The 15,979-nt window shown below is 50.3% G+C and overlaps 1 protein-coding gene across 2 annotated transcripts in view; it reads left to right on the plus strand.

Moving 5' to 3' along the window:
* The window catches only part of kif20ba (kinesin family member 20Ba), a 62,442-nt gene extending 48,478 nt beyond the window's left edge, over positions 1–13,964 (plus strand). The window contains exons 26-32 of one of the 2 annotated variants that reach the window (XM_055866708.1): positions 362–514; positions 715–813; positions 3,080–3,277; positions 8,749–8,802; positions 9,896–9,970; positions 10,692–10,809; positions 12,899–13,964. In XM_055866708.1, the coding sequence (XP_055722683.1) occupies positions 362–514; positions 715–813; positions 3,080–3,277; positions 8,749–8,802; positions 9,896–9,970; positions 10,692–10,809; positions 12,899–13,008 (807 nt within the window). In that variant the 3' untranslated portion in view covers positions 13,009–13,964. Of the gene's footprint in view, positions 1–361; positions 515–714; positions 814–3,079; positions 3,278–8,745; positions 8,803–9,895; positions 9,971–10,691; positions 10,810–12,898 lie in introns of both variants that reach the window. The other variant, XM_055866622.1, reaches the window with a different exon arrangement.
* The last annotated feature ends 2,015 nt before the right edge of the window (positions 13,965–15,979 follow it).

A 15,979-nucleotide genomic window follows, 5' to 3' on the forward strand; every position in this document is an offset into this window, starting at 1 on the left:
ATCCAGAACGCATGATGTTTAGAAGGGGTTAGAAGTCCAAGACAATCCAGCGTTACGGTTGGGTGCAGGGTTCTTGGTCATTTCAATTTTAAATGATTTGTATTTTGCACTTGTTGTTGCACTTATTTTATGCGTGTTGAAATGCGCTCTACAAATGAATTGTTTTTGATATTATTATCAATTATTTTGAATTTGAAATAAAAACGGACACAAACTCTGTAATGGGGACACAGTTCACTTTCAGTGACCTTTTTTGTGGTACTGAAGCATGCTAAAGAACACACCTTTGGACCATATGTATTGATGGCATTATTGGTCCACTGTTTCCTTAGCGTTGTATTATTCTTCCCTCTCCCCCCAGAGAGACCGTGGCCAGGTGGAGGTGGTGGAGCTGCAGGGCCTTCTGTCTGACAGAGACGCTGAGATTCTTAACCTGAAGGAACAACTGAAAACTGCATCCGAAGCCAGCAGCGACGTCTCAGCCCCTACTAGACACAGAGAGACATCCAATCAGGTGAGGGAACAGTCCAAATCAAAGTTTATTGGTCTCGTGCTCAGGATACAGGGGTGTACAGTGAAACGCCTACTTGCAAGCTCTCCTCTACAGTACAGTACACATTATCCCAAAATATAACTTTGTATTCAATCCCTTATCCATATGTTGTATGTTGGTCTTGTTAATACAATGGATGTTGTTCATGATGTCTCTCGCAGACTAAAGCAGAGGAGTGCCCTCCCAAAGTCCGTGAGAGGAGTCTCCATGGCAACAGTCAACGAGTACACGGCGTAAAGACGTTGAAGAGGACCAGTCAGGTAATCTCTCTAGACGTCTGGGTTTCCTCCTGCAATGTTCCAATCTTCCGGCTTAACACGTCTGTACGTAAGGAAACGTCCGTTTGGCGTACAGGAAGTACGTCACTGCCTTTATCCGCCTGTTGCCCACGTCCCCCACGACAAAATAGTAGCCATCAAGATGGAGATCACTGAGGTTATTTTTTTTAAATGAGAGCATTTCACAAGTGGCTAGTTCTCATCAACTACCTTCGCTAAAAACACTGCAAAAGGTTTAGCCTGCAAACCTTGGTTTCAAGTTGTGACGTTCTGGCACGTCTGCCTCGTGGTTTGTTGGGAGTCACTGCTGTTGCCAAGGTGTCGGGTTTCCAAGGCTAGGTTCTCATCTGCATGTCTTATGTCAGTTAGCGCCATGTCCGTCTGCTCTGATGGAAGTTTACGAATGGAACCAAGGTTATGTGAGCTATTGAATCAATCCAACATGGTTACCTTCTTGCGTCAGGAGACACTCCGAGTAAGGATTTTTTGTTATAAAAACATAAATTACTGCAGAAACAATAGAAAGTGGGGAGAGAGCCTCATTCTAGTCCACACTCATTTTTGCAGTGAGTAAAAAACATTTTTTGGTGGGGGCGGGCAGATCTAATTATTTTGTCAGGTAAAAATATATTTGAACTGGCATTTCACAATGTTCTAGGCTTTAAATTAGAGATTGACAATTTTGTCATGGTTTTAGGTCCATTTTAAGCACTACTAAACGACTCATTTAGGTGAATGGAGCTAAATGATCCGGCTCACTGAAAGACTCGGAATGCCCGTCACTAGTTCCATAGCTACGGTAGTCAAGGGGGAGCGCAGTGATTTATGAGCTATTTTCACATAGATTAAGAAAAATCTTGGTTTTTAAAGATGAGTTCCACGATGTGCAGCCCTGATGGCTCCAAGCAACGTGTGTCGCGTTAGAATGACATCATCTGTCAGAACATCATGCTGTATTGTTCCAACTGACTAGACACTCCTTCCTGTAGGTTAACCCAACTGACTAGACACTCCTTCCTGTAGGTTAACCCAACTGACTAGACACTCCTTCCTGTAGGTTAACCCAACTGACTAGACACTCCTTCCTGTAGGTTAACCCAACTGACTAGACACTCCTTCCTGTAGGTTAACCCAACTGACTAGACACTCCTGTAGGTTAACCCAACTGACTAGACACTCCTTCCTGTAGGTTAACCCAACTGACTAGACACTCCTTCCTGTAGGTTAACCCAACTGACTAGACACTCCTTCCTGTAGGTTAACCCAACTGACTAGACACTCCTTCCTGTAGGTTAACCCAACTGACTAGACACTCCTTCCTGTAGGTTAACCCAACTGACTAGACACTCCTGTAGGTTAACCCAACTGACTAGACACTCCTTCCTGTAGGTTAACCCAACTGACTAGACACTCCTTCCTGTAGGTTAACCCAACTGACTAGACACTCCTTCCTGTAGGTTAACCCAACTGACTAGACACTCCTTCCTGTAGGTTAACCCAACTGACTAGACACTCCTTCCTGTAGGTTAACCCAACTGACTAGACACTCCTTCCTGTAGGTTAACCCAACTGACTAGACACTCCTTCCTGTAGGTTAACCCAACTGACTAGACACTCCTGTAGGTTAACCCAACTGACTAGACACTCCTTCCTGTAGGTTAACCCGACTGACTAGACACTCCTTCCTGTAGGTTAACCCGACTGACTAGACACTCCTTCCTGTAGGTTAACCCGACTGACTAGACACTCCTTCCTGTAGGTTAACCCGACTGACTAGACACTCCTTCCTGTAGGTTAACCCGACTGACTAGACACTCCTTCCTGTAGGTTAACCCGACTGACTAGACACTCCTTCCTGTAGGTTAACCCGACTGACTAGACACTCCTTCCTGTAGGTTAACCCGACTGACTAGACACTCCTTCCTGTAGGTTAACCCGACTGACTAGACACTCCTTCGTGTAGGTTAACCCGACTGACTAGACACTCCTTCGTGTAGGTTAACCCGACTGACTAGACACTCCTTCGTGTAGGTTAACCCGACTGACTAGACACTCCTTCCTGTAGGTTAACCCGACTGACTAGACACTCCTTCCTGTAGGTTAACCCGACTGACTAGACACTCCTTCCTGTAGGTTAACCCGACTGACTAGACACTCCTTCCTGTAGGTTAACCCGACTGACTAGACACTCCTTCCTGTAGGTTAACTCACACTCACTGTCATCCTGTGTACCCCTGTCTGTCTGTAGGCATCTGGGGGCTACCCGTCGGTGCTAGACTCCTCAGAGATCTCCACAGAAGGAGGCAGGACCAGCCGCTTCCCCAAGCCGGAGCTGGAGATCTCCTTCAGCCCGCTGCAGCCCAACAGGATGGCCCTGAAACGCCAGGGAGAGGCCGTGGTCAACGTCAAAATCACCCGCAAGAGGAAGAGCTCTGAGATTGACAAGGTAGACGGTGTTAACGTGCAGCGAGGGACGTTACTGCAGGTTCAGTCCAGGGTACAACTGTGTGGTCCTTCTGCCACTAGTTGCAGACCCTGTCCGTCTTACCATTCAGGCGGTGGTCTCTCTCCTGTCAGTCATCTTAAATACATTTTACAGAGAGAGAATTGGTACTGCAGCAGTTCTGTTATCCCATGTCCAAAGTCAGGAGTCACCCACCTATCTAATTGCAATGGCATAAGAAACCAAGCAAGAAGCAAAATGTTTAAATAGCCTCAGATAAGCCATAATGAAGTGTTAATTAGGTTCATCTGAAGAGCAAGTTGTTCAACATATTAATAGTTCACTGCCCCATCTTACATTATGCATTGAAATGAAAGGCTTGTGCTTCTTTTTATGGAAGTAAATTATAGAGTTTCCTGTTACATCTAACACACGCATGGCTGTTGTGTGAATATAATGAGTCGATGTAGTGTAGTGTCTCTGCTGCGTAGGAGGAGGTGGGTCTCTGCTGCGTAGGAGGAGGTGGGTCTCTGCTGCGTAGGAGGAGGTGGGTCTCTCCTGCGTAGGAGGAGGAGGTGGGTCTCTGCTGCGTAGGAGGAGGAGGTGGGTCTCTGCTGCGGCGGAGGAGGAGGTGGGTCTCTGCTGCGGCGGAGGAGGAGGTGGGTCTCTGCTGCGGCGTAGGAGGAGGAGGTGGGTCTCTGCTGCGGCGTAGGAGGAGGAGGTGGGTCTCTGCTGCGGCGTAGGAGGAGGAGGTGGGTCTCTGCTGCGGCGTAGGAGGAGGAGGTGGGTCTCTGCCGCGTAGGAGGAGGAGGTGGGTCTCTGCCGCGTAGGAGGAGGAGGTGGGTCTCTGCCGCGGCGGAGGAGGAGGTGGGTCTCTGCCGCGGCGGAGGAGGAGGTGCGTCTCTGCCGCGGCGTAGGAGGAGGTGGGTCTCTGCCGCGGCGTAGGAGGAGGTGGGTCTCTGCCGCGGCGTAGGAGGAGGTGGGTCTCTGCCGCGGCGTAGGAGGAGGTGGGTCTCTGCCGCGGCGTAGGAGGAGGTGGGTCTCTGCCGCTGCGTAGGAGGAGGTGGGTCTCTGCCGCTGCGGCGTGGGGGGAGGTGGGTCTCTGCCGCTGCGGCGTGGGGGGAGGTGGGTCTCTGCCGCTGCGGCGTGGGGGGAGGTGGGTCTCTGCCGCTGCGGCGTAGGGGGAGGTGGGTCTCTGCCGCTGCGGCGTAGGGGGAGGTGGGTCTCTGCCGCTGCGGCGTAGGGGGAGGTGGGTCTCTGCCGCTGCGGCGTAGGGGGAGGTGGGTCTCTGCCGCTGCGGCGTAGGGGGAGGTGGGTCTCTGCCGCTGCGGCGTAGGGGGAGGTGGGTCTCTGCCGCTGCGGCGTAGGGGGAGGTGGGTCTCTGCCGCTGCGGCGTAGGGGGAGGTGGGTCTCTGCCGCTGCGGCGTAGGGGGAGGTGGGTCTCTGCCGCTGCGGCGTAGGGGGAGGTGGGTCTCTGCCGCTGCGGCGTAGGGGGAGGTGGGTCTCTGCCGCTGCGGCGTAGGGGGAGGTGGGTCTCTGCCGCTGCGGCGTAGGGGGAGGTGGGTCTCTGCCGCTGCGGCGTAGGGGGAGGTGGGTCTCTGCCGCTGCGGCGTAGGGGGAGGTGGGTCTCTGCCGCTGCGGCGTAGGGGGAGGTGGGTCTCTGCCGCTGCGGCGTAGGGGGAGGTGGGTCTCTGCCGCTGCGGCGTAGGGGGAGGTGGGTCTCTGCCGCTGCGGCGTAGGGGGAGGTGGGTCTCTGCCGCTGCGGCGTAGGGGGAGGTGGGTCTCTGCCGCTGCGGCGTAGGGGGAGGTGGGTCTCTGCCGCTGCGGCGTAGGGGGAGGTGGGTCTCTGCCGCTGCGGCGTAGGGGGAGGTGGGTCTCTGCCGCTGCGGCGTAGGGGGAGGTGGGTCTCTGCCGCTGCGGCGTAGGGGGAGGTGGGTCTCTGCCGCTGCGGCGTAGGGGGAGGTGGGTCTCTGCCGCTGCGGCGTAGGGGGAGGTGGGTCTCTGCCGCTGCGGCGTAGGGGGAGGTGGGTCTCTGCCGCTGCGGCGTAGGGGGAGGTGGGTCTCTGCCGCTGCGGCGTAGGGGGAGGTGGAGGTGAGTGAAGGCTATGGTGCAGTATTAAGTCCGTATAGGAGGAGTATTTATGGTATTAAACCTCTTCAGTTTGAGACTAAAGTAATTCTATTACTGACTGTCCCAGAGGGGGGGAGGAGAGAGGGGAGGAGAGACGATGGGGGAGATAGGGGAGGAGTGAATCTCCATTTTATTTACTTGATTCCTCACCTCCCTAAGAAGTTCTGAGGGGAGGAACCTCAGATCTTTTGGTCCAATGTGCTTTGAGAAGGAGACGAGGACATGAGGAAACAAGGAAATACTATTGGGATTCACCCGAGGACTTGGGAAAGGTGTGTGTCTGTGTGAGAGAGAGAGAGAGCGCTGACGGCAGAGAGGGGTTTGGTCCACTGCCTGTACTTAAAAATATATATACTGTATATATTTGAACCTTTATTTAATTAAATTAGGCAAGTCAGTTAAAAACAAATTCTTATTCAACAAACATTTCTCAATGGCTGGCCATGCCTTCCTCCTGGCGACTCCAACCTTGGCCAACAGCCCCACCCCCCCCGCTGCTACTCGCCCAAGCCTCCCCAGCTTCTCCTTTACCCATATCCAGATAGCAGATGTTCTGAAAGAGCTGGAAAACCTGGACCCATACAAATCAGCTGGGCTTGACAATCTGGACCCCCTATTTCTGAAACTGTCCGCCGCCATTGTCGCACCCCCTATTACCAGCCTGTTCAACCTCTCCTTCGTATCATCTGAGATCCCCAAGGATTGGAAAGCTGCCGCGGTCATCCCCCTCTTCAAAGGGGGAGACACCCTGGACCCAAACTGTTACAGACCTATATCCATCCTGCCCTGCCTAGCTAAGGTCTTCGAAAGCCAAGTCAACAAACAGATCACTGACCATCTCGAATCCCACCGTACCTTCTCCGCTGTGCAATCTGGTTTCCGAGCCGGTCACGGGTGCACCTCAGCCACGCTCAAGGTACTAAACGATGTCATAACCGCCATCGATAAAAGACATTACTGTGCAGCCGTCTTCATCGACCTGGCCAAGGCTTTCGACTCTGTCAATCACCATATTCTTATCGGCAGACTCAGTAGCCTCGGTTTTTCTAATGACTGCCTTGCCTGGTTCACCAACTACTTTGCAGACAGAGTTCAGTGTGTCAAATCGGAGGGCATGTTGTCCGGTCCTCTGGCAGTCTCTATGGGGGTACCACAGGGTTCAATTCTCGGGCCAACTCTTTTCTCTGTATACATCAATGATGTTGCTCTTGCTGCGGGCGATTCCCTGATCCACCTCTATGCAGACGACACCATTCTGTATACTTCCGGCCCTTCCTTGGACACTGTGCTATCTAACCTCCAAACGAGCTTCAATGCCATACAACACTCCTTCCGTGGCCTCCAACTGCTCTTAAACGCTAGTAAAACCAAATGCATGCTTTTCAACCGTTCGCTGCCTGCACCCGCACGCCCGACTAGCATCACCACCCTGGACGGTTCCGACCTAGAATATGTGGACATCTATAAGTACCTAGGTGTCTGGCTAGACTGCAAACTCTCCTTCCAGACTCATATCAAACATCTCCAATCCAAAATCAAATCTAGAGTCGGCTTTCTATTCCGCAACAAAGCCTCCTTCACTCACGCCGCCAAACTTACCCTAGTAAAACTGACTATCCTACCGATCCTCGACTTCGCGGATGTCATCTACAAAATAGCTTCCAATACTCTACTCAGCAAACTGGATGCAGTTTATCACAGTGCCATCCGTTTTGTTACTAAAGCACCTTATACGACCCACCACTGCGACCTGTATGCCCTAGTCGGCTGGCCCTCGCTACATGTTCGTCGTCAGACCCACTGGCTCCAGGTCATCTACAAGGCTATGCTAGGTAAAGTGCCGCCTTATCTCAGTTCACTGGTCACGATGGCTACACCCACCCGTAGCACGCGCTCCAGCAGGGGTATCTCACTGATCATCCCTAAAGCCAAAACCTCATTTGGACGCCTTTCCTTCCAGTTCTCTGCTGCCTGCGACTGGAACGAATTGCAAAAATCTCTGAAGTTGGAGACTTTTATCTCCCTCAACAACTTGAAAAATCTGCTATCCGAGCAGCTAACCGATCGCTGCAGCTGTACATAGTCCATCTGTAAACTACCCACCCAATTTACCTACCTCACCCCCATACTGCTTTTATTTATTTACTTTTCTGCTCTTTTGCACACCAGTATCTCTTCTTGCACATGATCATCTGATGATTTATCACTCCAGTGTTAATCTGCTAAATTGTAATTACTCGATTTATTGCCTACCTCATGCCTTTTGCACACATTGTATATAGATTCTCTTTTTTTTTCTACCATGTTATTGACTTGTTTATTGTTTACTCCATGTGTAACTCTGTGTTGTTGTCTGTTCACACTGCTATGCTTTATCTTGGCCAGGTCGCAGTTGCAAATGAGAACTTGTTCTCAACTAGCCTACCTGGTTAAATAAAGGTGAAATAAATAAAACTAAAAATTACAATGATGGCCTACCGGGGAACAGTGGGTTAACTGCCTTGTTCAGGGGCAGAACGACAGATTTGTACCTTGTCAGCTCGGGGATTCGATCTAGCAACCTTTCGGTTACTAGCCCAACGCTCTAACCACTAGTCTACCTGCCGCCCCTAGTTAACAACATGGTAACTAGCTATACAACACCGCGGGGGAGTCTTTGGGAGCTCTGATGTTCCTGGTCCTATCTTTAGTGTTACTCAGCCTTTCTGTTATCTGATTGGACACAAAAACAAGTCTTTCCCTGAGGTCTGTGTCTCTGACTCCCCCGTGTCTCTGACTCCCCACTGCTGGGAATAAAGTGCCAAGCATTCTGTTGATCACGATATGAAGAAAGATATGTTGAGAGATGACGACAAGGGAAAGTTGGAGTTCAATTCAAAATATTTTTCACAATGTTTTCTATTTAGTAATAAAGGTTTTATTTTAAATTCATGATGTGGGTTTTATCAGCTTTCTCTCTGCCTTCAGTGATCCAGGTGTAAAAAAAACACAGCCACTAAATCTTTTAGACGGTTAATTATTTTATTTAAGGTTCACAACAAACACATAAACAGAGCAATGGTTTTAGAATTAAAGATAAATGCATTTGAAGCACCAGAAGTTGAAGCTTCTACAACTTTTAAATGTGCTGTTAAACTATTTATCTAAACATTATGACACGCCCTTGTAGCCTTTTAGTACTGATGTAATTCACGTGTCAATATAACATCAATGTCAGATGTTCTATGCGTCTTTGTGGTTGGTTAGTTACCTGGTACATGGTTGACACATATAGCCCTCGGTGTATTAGACTCAGGTTATTCTTGCTAACTTTATAACAAACCTCTTTCTTTTTTTTAAGAAGAGCGGATGGCGAAGTCCAGCTAAAAGGAGAGCAACGCATGAACTCCCATCTCAGGTACCGCTCCCCTCTTCCTGCCTGGTCTCTCCTCTCTCCCTGGTCTCTCCTCTCTCCCTGGTCTCGCCTCCCTCCCTGGTCTCTCCTCCCTCCCTGGTCTCTCCTCTCTCCCTGGTCTCTCCTCTCTCCCTGGTCTCTCCTCTCTCCCTGGTTTCTCCTCCCTCCCTGGTCTCTCCTCCCTCCCTGGTCTCTCCTCCCTCCCTGGTCTCTCCTCCCTCCCTGGTCTCTCCTCCCTCCCTGGTCTCTCCTCCCTCCCTGGTCTCTCCTCTCTCCCTGGTCTCTCCTCTCTCCCTGGTCTCTCCTCTCTCCCTGGTCTCCTAAATCTCATATCTCTCTCCCTGGTCTCTCCTCTCTCCCTGGTCTCCCAAGTCTCATCTCTCTCTCTCACTGGTCTCCTAAATCTCATCTCTCTCTCCCTGGTCTCCCAAGTCTCACCTCTCTCTCTCACTGGTCTCCTAAATCTCATCTCTCTCTCTCCCTCACTGGTCTCCTAAATCTCATCTCTCTCTCTCCCTGGTCTCGCTCTCCCTGGTCTCCTAAATCTCATCTCTCTCCATGGTCTCTATCCCTGGTCTCATATTTCTCTCCCTGGTCTCCCAAGTCTCATCTCTCTCTCTCACTGGTCTCCTAAATCTCATCTCTCTATCCCTGGTCTCATCTTTCTCTCCCTGGTCTCCCAAGTCTCACCTCTCTCTCTCACTGGTCTCCTAAATCTCATCTCTCTCTCTCCCTGGTCTCGCTCTCCCTGGTCTCCTAAATCTCATCTCTCTCCATGGTCTCTATCCCTGGTCTCATATTTCTCTCCCTGGTCTCCCAAGTCTCATCTCTCTCTCTCACTGGTCTCCTAAATCTCATCTCTCTATCCCTGGTCTCATCTTTCTCTCCCTGGTCTCCCAAGTCTCACCTCTCTCTCTCTCACTGGTCTCCTAAATCTCATCTCTCTCTCCCTGGTCTCGCTCTCCCTGGTCTCATCTCTCTCTCTATGGTCTCTCTCCCTGGTCTCCCAAGTCTCATCTCTCTCTCCCTGGTCTCCCAAGTCTCATCTCTCTTTCCCTGGTCTCCTAACTCTCATCTCTGTGCTGGTGTTTTTCAGGATGAGGTGCGCAAGGAGAACCATAGAAACCCCAGAACCAGACTGGCTCCTAAACTGGCTGTGCATCAAGAGTTGGTGAGACACACGGCTTTTATGTTTGAACAGATACAAACATGACTGTCCCCCTGTCAATAAATCTGTTAAACAGTAGGGGAGACACAGAGGCTGATGATAATGGACTGGAGCCTGGCCTGTAGGGCCTCATCATGTGGAGGTGTCACCTCGTCACAGCCTTGCCTGGCATGAACGAATGGCAGTTTGTGTGTGGGGGGGGCAGTTTGTGCGGGTGGGGAGGGGGGGTGCAGTTTGTGCGGGTGGGGAGGGGGTGTGCAGTTTGTGCGGGTGGGGAGGGGGTGTGCAGTTTGTGCGGGTGGGGAGGGGGTGTGCAGTTTGTGCGGGTGGGGAGGGGGTGTACATTATGATGACAGTGTTCGAATGAATTGACACAATGTACATTGTTATGTGTTTATTTGGATGCTCTGTCAGATTTTCCCTCTGAGATAATAAAGTATAGCATCTCACCTTTAGTCTTTATATTACTTATTGGTTTACTTTGCGTCTCCCGAGTGGCGCAGCGGTCTAAGGCACTGCATCTCAGTGCTAAAGGCATCACTACAGACACCCTGGTTCGAATCCAGGCTGTGATTGGGAGTCCCATAGGGCGGCGCTCAATTGGCCCAGCGTCGTCCGGGTTTGGCTGGGGGTAGGCCATCATTGTAAATAAAAATTTGTTCTTAACTGACTTTCCTAGTTAAATAAATGAAGACTTATGTCCTGGTTTCTCTTCCGTCTATAGCCATCTCCGGCCAGTGGCAGTAAAGACCCGGGATCCATAAGGCCCCAGGACTCCCAGTCCAGCTTGCATAGCAGGAAAGAAGGAACGATGCAGAAGATCGGAGTCTTCGGTAGCAAGGGTAAGAGTTGACACTGACAGTAGCACGGAATGGCTTGGTGCAACTCTGCACTGACAGAATGACCGTCTATCCCACACAGAACAGCACTGCAGAGTATAGAGCACCGAGCACAGACTATATGATCAGCATCATCATCAGACCAAAGAGCCAGAAACTGAAACCACACTGGAGTCAAAGTAACTTCTGCAGTGGAACAAAACACACCTTAATGGTCAAGTTCAATATAACCTGCCACAATCCCTCTGTCCAGAACAAGCCCATGGATGCTGCCACAATCCCTCTGTCCAGAACAAGCCCATGGATGCTCTCCGGTCTCTCTCAGTCCACAGCTAGTCCATGGATGCTGTCCTGTCTCTCATTCCACAGTTAGTCCATGGATGCTGCCTGGTCTCTCATTCCACAGTTAGTCCATGGATGCTGTCCTGTCTCTCATTCCACAGCTAGCCCATGGATGCTGTCCTGTCTCTCATTCCACAGCTAGTCCATGGATGCTGTCCGGTCTCTCATTCCACAGTTAGCCCATGGATGCTGTCCGGTCTCTCATTCCACAGTTAGTCCATGGATGCTGCCTGGTCTCTCATTCCACAGCTAGCCCATGGATGCTGTCCGGTCTCTCATTCCACAGTTAGTCCATGGATGCTGCCTGGTCTCTCATTCCACAGCTAGCCCATGGATGCTGTCCGGTCTCTCAGTCCACAGTTAGTCCATGGATGCTGCCTGGTCTCTCATTCCACAGCTAGCTCATGGATGCTGTCCGGTCTCTCATTCCACAGTTAGTCCATGGATGCTGCCTGGTCTCTCATTCCACAGCTAGCCCATGGATGCTGTCCGGTCTCTCATTCCACAGTTAGTCCATGGATGCTGCCTGGTCTCTCATTCCACAGCTAGCTCATGGATGCTGTCCGGTCTCTCATTCCACAGCTAGTCCATGGATGCTGCCTGGTCTCTCATTCCACAGCTAGCTCATGGATGCTGTCCGGTCTCTCATTCCACAGTTAGTCCATGGATGCTGCCTGGTCTCTCATTCCACAGCTAGCCCATGGATGCTGTCCGGTCTCTCAGTCCACAGTTAGTCCATGGATGCTGCCTGGTCTCTCATTCCACAGCTAGCCCATGGATGCTGTCCGGTCTCTCTCAGTCCACAGCTAGTCCATGGATGCTGCCTGGTCTCTCTCATTCCACAGCTAGCCCATGGATGCTGCCTGGTCTCTCTCATTCCACAGTTAGTCCATGGATGCTGCCTGGTCTCTCTCATTCCACAGCTAGCCCATGGATGCTGCCTGGTCTCTCTCATTCCACAGCTAGCCCATGGATGCTGCCTGGTCTCTCTCATTCCACAGCTAGCCCATGGATGCTGCCTGGTCTCTCTCATTCCACAGCTAGCCCATGGATGCTGCCTGGTCTCTCTCATTCCACAGCTAGCCCATGGATGCTGCCTGGTCTCTCTCATTCCACAGCTAGCCCATGGATGCTGCCTGGTCTCTCTCATTCCACAGCTAGCCCATGGATGCTGCCTGGTCTCTCATTCCACAGCTAGCCCATGGATGCTGCCTGGTCTCTCTCATTCCACAGTTAGTCCATGGATGCTGCCTGGTCTCTCTCATTCCACAGTTAGCCCATGGATGCTGTCCGGTCTCTCTCATTCCACAGCTAGCCCATGGATGCTGCCTGGTCTCTCATTCCACAGCTAGCCCATGGATGCTGCCTGGTCTCTCATTCCACAGCTAGCCCATGGATGCTGTCCGGTCTCTCATTCCACAGCTAGCCCATGGATGCTGTCCGGTCTCTCATTCCACAGTTAGTCCATGGATGCTGTCCGGTCTCTGTCCACAGCTAGCTCATGGATGCTGCCACCAGGGCCGTTTTCTGTAGCCTGGTCCCAGATCTGTTTGTTATTTTTCCTATTCCATTGTCCTTGTCAAGCATGGTTCCATAATTCCATAAGGAGTTGACAAGAGTATGGAAACAGACTGGCACCCAGGCTAGTTTTTTCTGGCCTACTGTAATGGCTTGCTCTGGTTGTAACTTTTTATTGGCCTTTGCTGCTCTGCTTTTTAAAAGCCTTTAACGTCCCTCTTTCTCTCTGCAGCTAAAAAGATAATGGGATTGGTGAGCGGGAAATCCCCAGAGACGGAAAGGGGTTCGTCCATGAGCTTTAGACCCATGAAGTCCAAGTGGAAGAGATCTCCTCCCCGATAGACTTCTCCTCCCTCCCGCCCAGCTGCACGTCCGTTTAATTAGGCCTGGGCAATATGGCCAAAGTACATCACAATTATATGTCTTATTGTTGATAGTATAGCTGTATTTCATGTTTCTGAATAATACAAATATTAAATATGTTTTATTTGTAGCCGGGGGTTGGAACCGGTTAAGGGAACAGAACACCGGAAAATAATGACATTTTTCAAGAAACAGAACCGGGAATGAAAGTGATCCATGGTGTTCGGGAACAGAACCGTTATTTTAAAAGCATGGGAACCAGCTAATAACGTTCTTTTAGGTTACGGGCATTTTTCTATAGTTGCATCTTGCGCCATAGGCTACACTTGTCTGTCCATCATGCATGTAAACAACTAGCTTGGCTGCTCTATCCACACTGATTGGTGAAGTCATTTAATGAACTAAATGTAAACAACTGTCGATTTTTCACAGGTTAATAACAAAAAAGGAACTGAATGGAACAATATACACCGGTACTTTTTGGGGGGTTCGAACCGGTTCAGAACTTTATTTTGCCGAATGGAACAGTGGAACGGAATTTAAAAAAATAATGGTTCTGTTCGGAACGAAACGATCGGTTCGAACCCCTGATGAGTAGTGCAGGACCCTAGGATGGCTACAAATACATTTTACATGGTTTTAATGGGCTTTCTCCATTCTGGTTTAAATGGATTTTCTCTCTTCTGATTGGTTTATACTCAACCAAAACTGACAGTGAAATAGTCCAATTTGTAGAACTTATTTATGTAATTTTGTATCAAGAAGTCGTTATAGACGGTATTGTAAAAACCCATACCTGTATGCGGATCCATCCGTATGATATATGGCCCAGCCCTACATCTGATTAGTACAAACAGGAAATATATCTGATTGGTGGGCCTGCTCCAGACCCGGGACAACAGGGCTATTGGTACAACAGGGCTATTGGGGCAACAGGGCTATTGGGGACAACAGGGCTATTGGGGACAACAGAGCTATTGGGGACAACAGAGCTATTGGGGACAACAGAGCTATTGGGGACAACAGGGCTATTGGGGACAACAGGGCTATTGGGGACAACAGGGCTATTGGGGACAACAGGGCTATTGGGGACAACAGAGCTATTGGGGACAACAGGGCTATTGGGGACAACAGGGCTATTGGGGACAACAGAGCTATTGGGGACAACAGAGCTATTGGGGACAACAGAGCTATTGGGGACAACAGAGCTATTGGGGACAACAGAGCTATTGGGGACAACAGGGCTATTGGGGACAACAGGGCTATTGGGGACAACAGGGCTATTGGGGACAACAGGGCTATTGGGGACAACAGGGCTATTGGGGACAACAGGGCTATTGGGGACAACAGGGCTATTGGGGACAACAGAGCTATTGGGGACAACAGAGCTATTGGGGACAACAGGGCTATTGGGGACAACAGGGCTATTGGGGACAACAGGGCTATTGGGGACAACAGGGCTATTGGGGACAACAGGGCTATTGGGGACAACAGGGCTATTGGGGACAACAGGGCTATTGGGGACAACAGGGCTATTGGGGACAACAGGGCTATTGGGGACAACAGGGCTATTGGGGACAACAGGGCTATTGGGGACAACAGAGCTATTGGGGACAACAGAGCTATTGGGGACAACAGAGCTATTGGGGACAACAGAGCTATTGGGGACAACAGAGCTATTGGGGACAACAGGGCTATTGGGGACAACAGAGCTATTGGGGACAACAGAGCTATTGGGGACAACAGAGCTATTGGGGACAACAGAGCTATTGGGGACAACAGAGCTATTGGGGACAACAGAGCTATTGGGGACAACAGAGCTATTGGAAACTACAGGGCTATTGGAAACTACAGGGCTATTGGAAACAACAGAGCTATTGGAACAACACGGCTATTGGGACAACAGGGCTATTGGGGACAACAGGGCTATTGGGACAACAGGGCTATTGGAAACAACAGGGCTATTGGAAACTACAGAGCTATTGGAAACTACAGGGCTATTGGAAACTACAGAGCTATTGGAAACTACAGGGCTATTGGAAACTACAGGGCTATTGGAAACTACAGGGCTATTGGAAACAACAGGGCTATTGGAAACAACAGGGCTATTGGGACAACAGGGCTATTGGGACAACAGGGCTATTGGAAACAACAGGGCTATCGGAACAACAGGGCTATCGAAACTACAGGGCTATGGAAACAACAGGGCTATTGGAAACAACAGGGCTATTGGAAACAACAGGGCTATTGGAAACAACAGGGCTATTGGAAACAACAGAGCTATTGGAACAACACGGCTATTGGGACAACAGGGCTATTGGGGACAACAGGGCTATTGGGACAACAGGGCTATTGGAAACAACAGAGCTATTGGAAACTACAGAGCTATTGGAAACTACAGGGCTATTGGAAACTACAGAGCTATTGGAAACTACAGGGCTATTGGAAACTACAGAGCTATTGGAAACTACAGGGCTATTGGAAACTACAGGGCTATTGGAAACAACAGAGCTATTGGAACAACACGGCTATTGGGACAACAGGGCTATTGGGGACAACAGGGCTATTGGGGACAACAGGGCTATCGGGACAACAGGGCTATCGGGACAACAGGGCTATCGGAACAACAGGGCTATCGAAACAACAGGGCTATGGAAACAACAGGGCTATTGGAAACAACAGGGCTATTGGAAACAACAGGGCTATGGGAACAACAGAGCTATTGGAAACTACAGAGCTATTGGAAACTACAGAGCTATTGGAAACTACAGAGCTATTGGAAACTACAGAGCTATTGGAACAACACGGCTATTGGGACAACAGGGCTATTGGGGACAACAGGGCTATTGGGACAACAGGGCTATTGGGACAACAGGGCTATTGGGACAACAGGGCTATTGGGACAACAGGGCTATTGGGACAACACGGCTATTGGGACAACAGGGCTATT

Source organism: Salvelinus fontinalis, chromosome 1, assembly GCF_029448725.1.
Source record: "Salvelinus fontinalis isolate EN_2023a chromosome 1, ASM2944872v1, whole genome shotgun sequence".
Lineage (NCBI taxonomy): Eukaryota > Metazoa > Chordata > Actinopteri > Salmoniformes > Salmonidae > Salvelinus > Salvelinus fontinalis.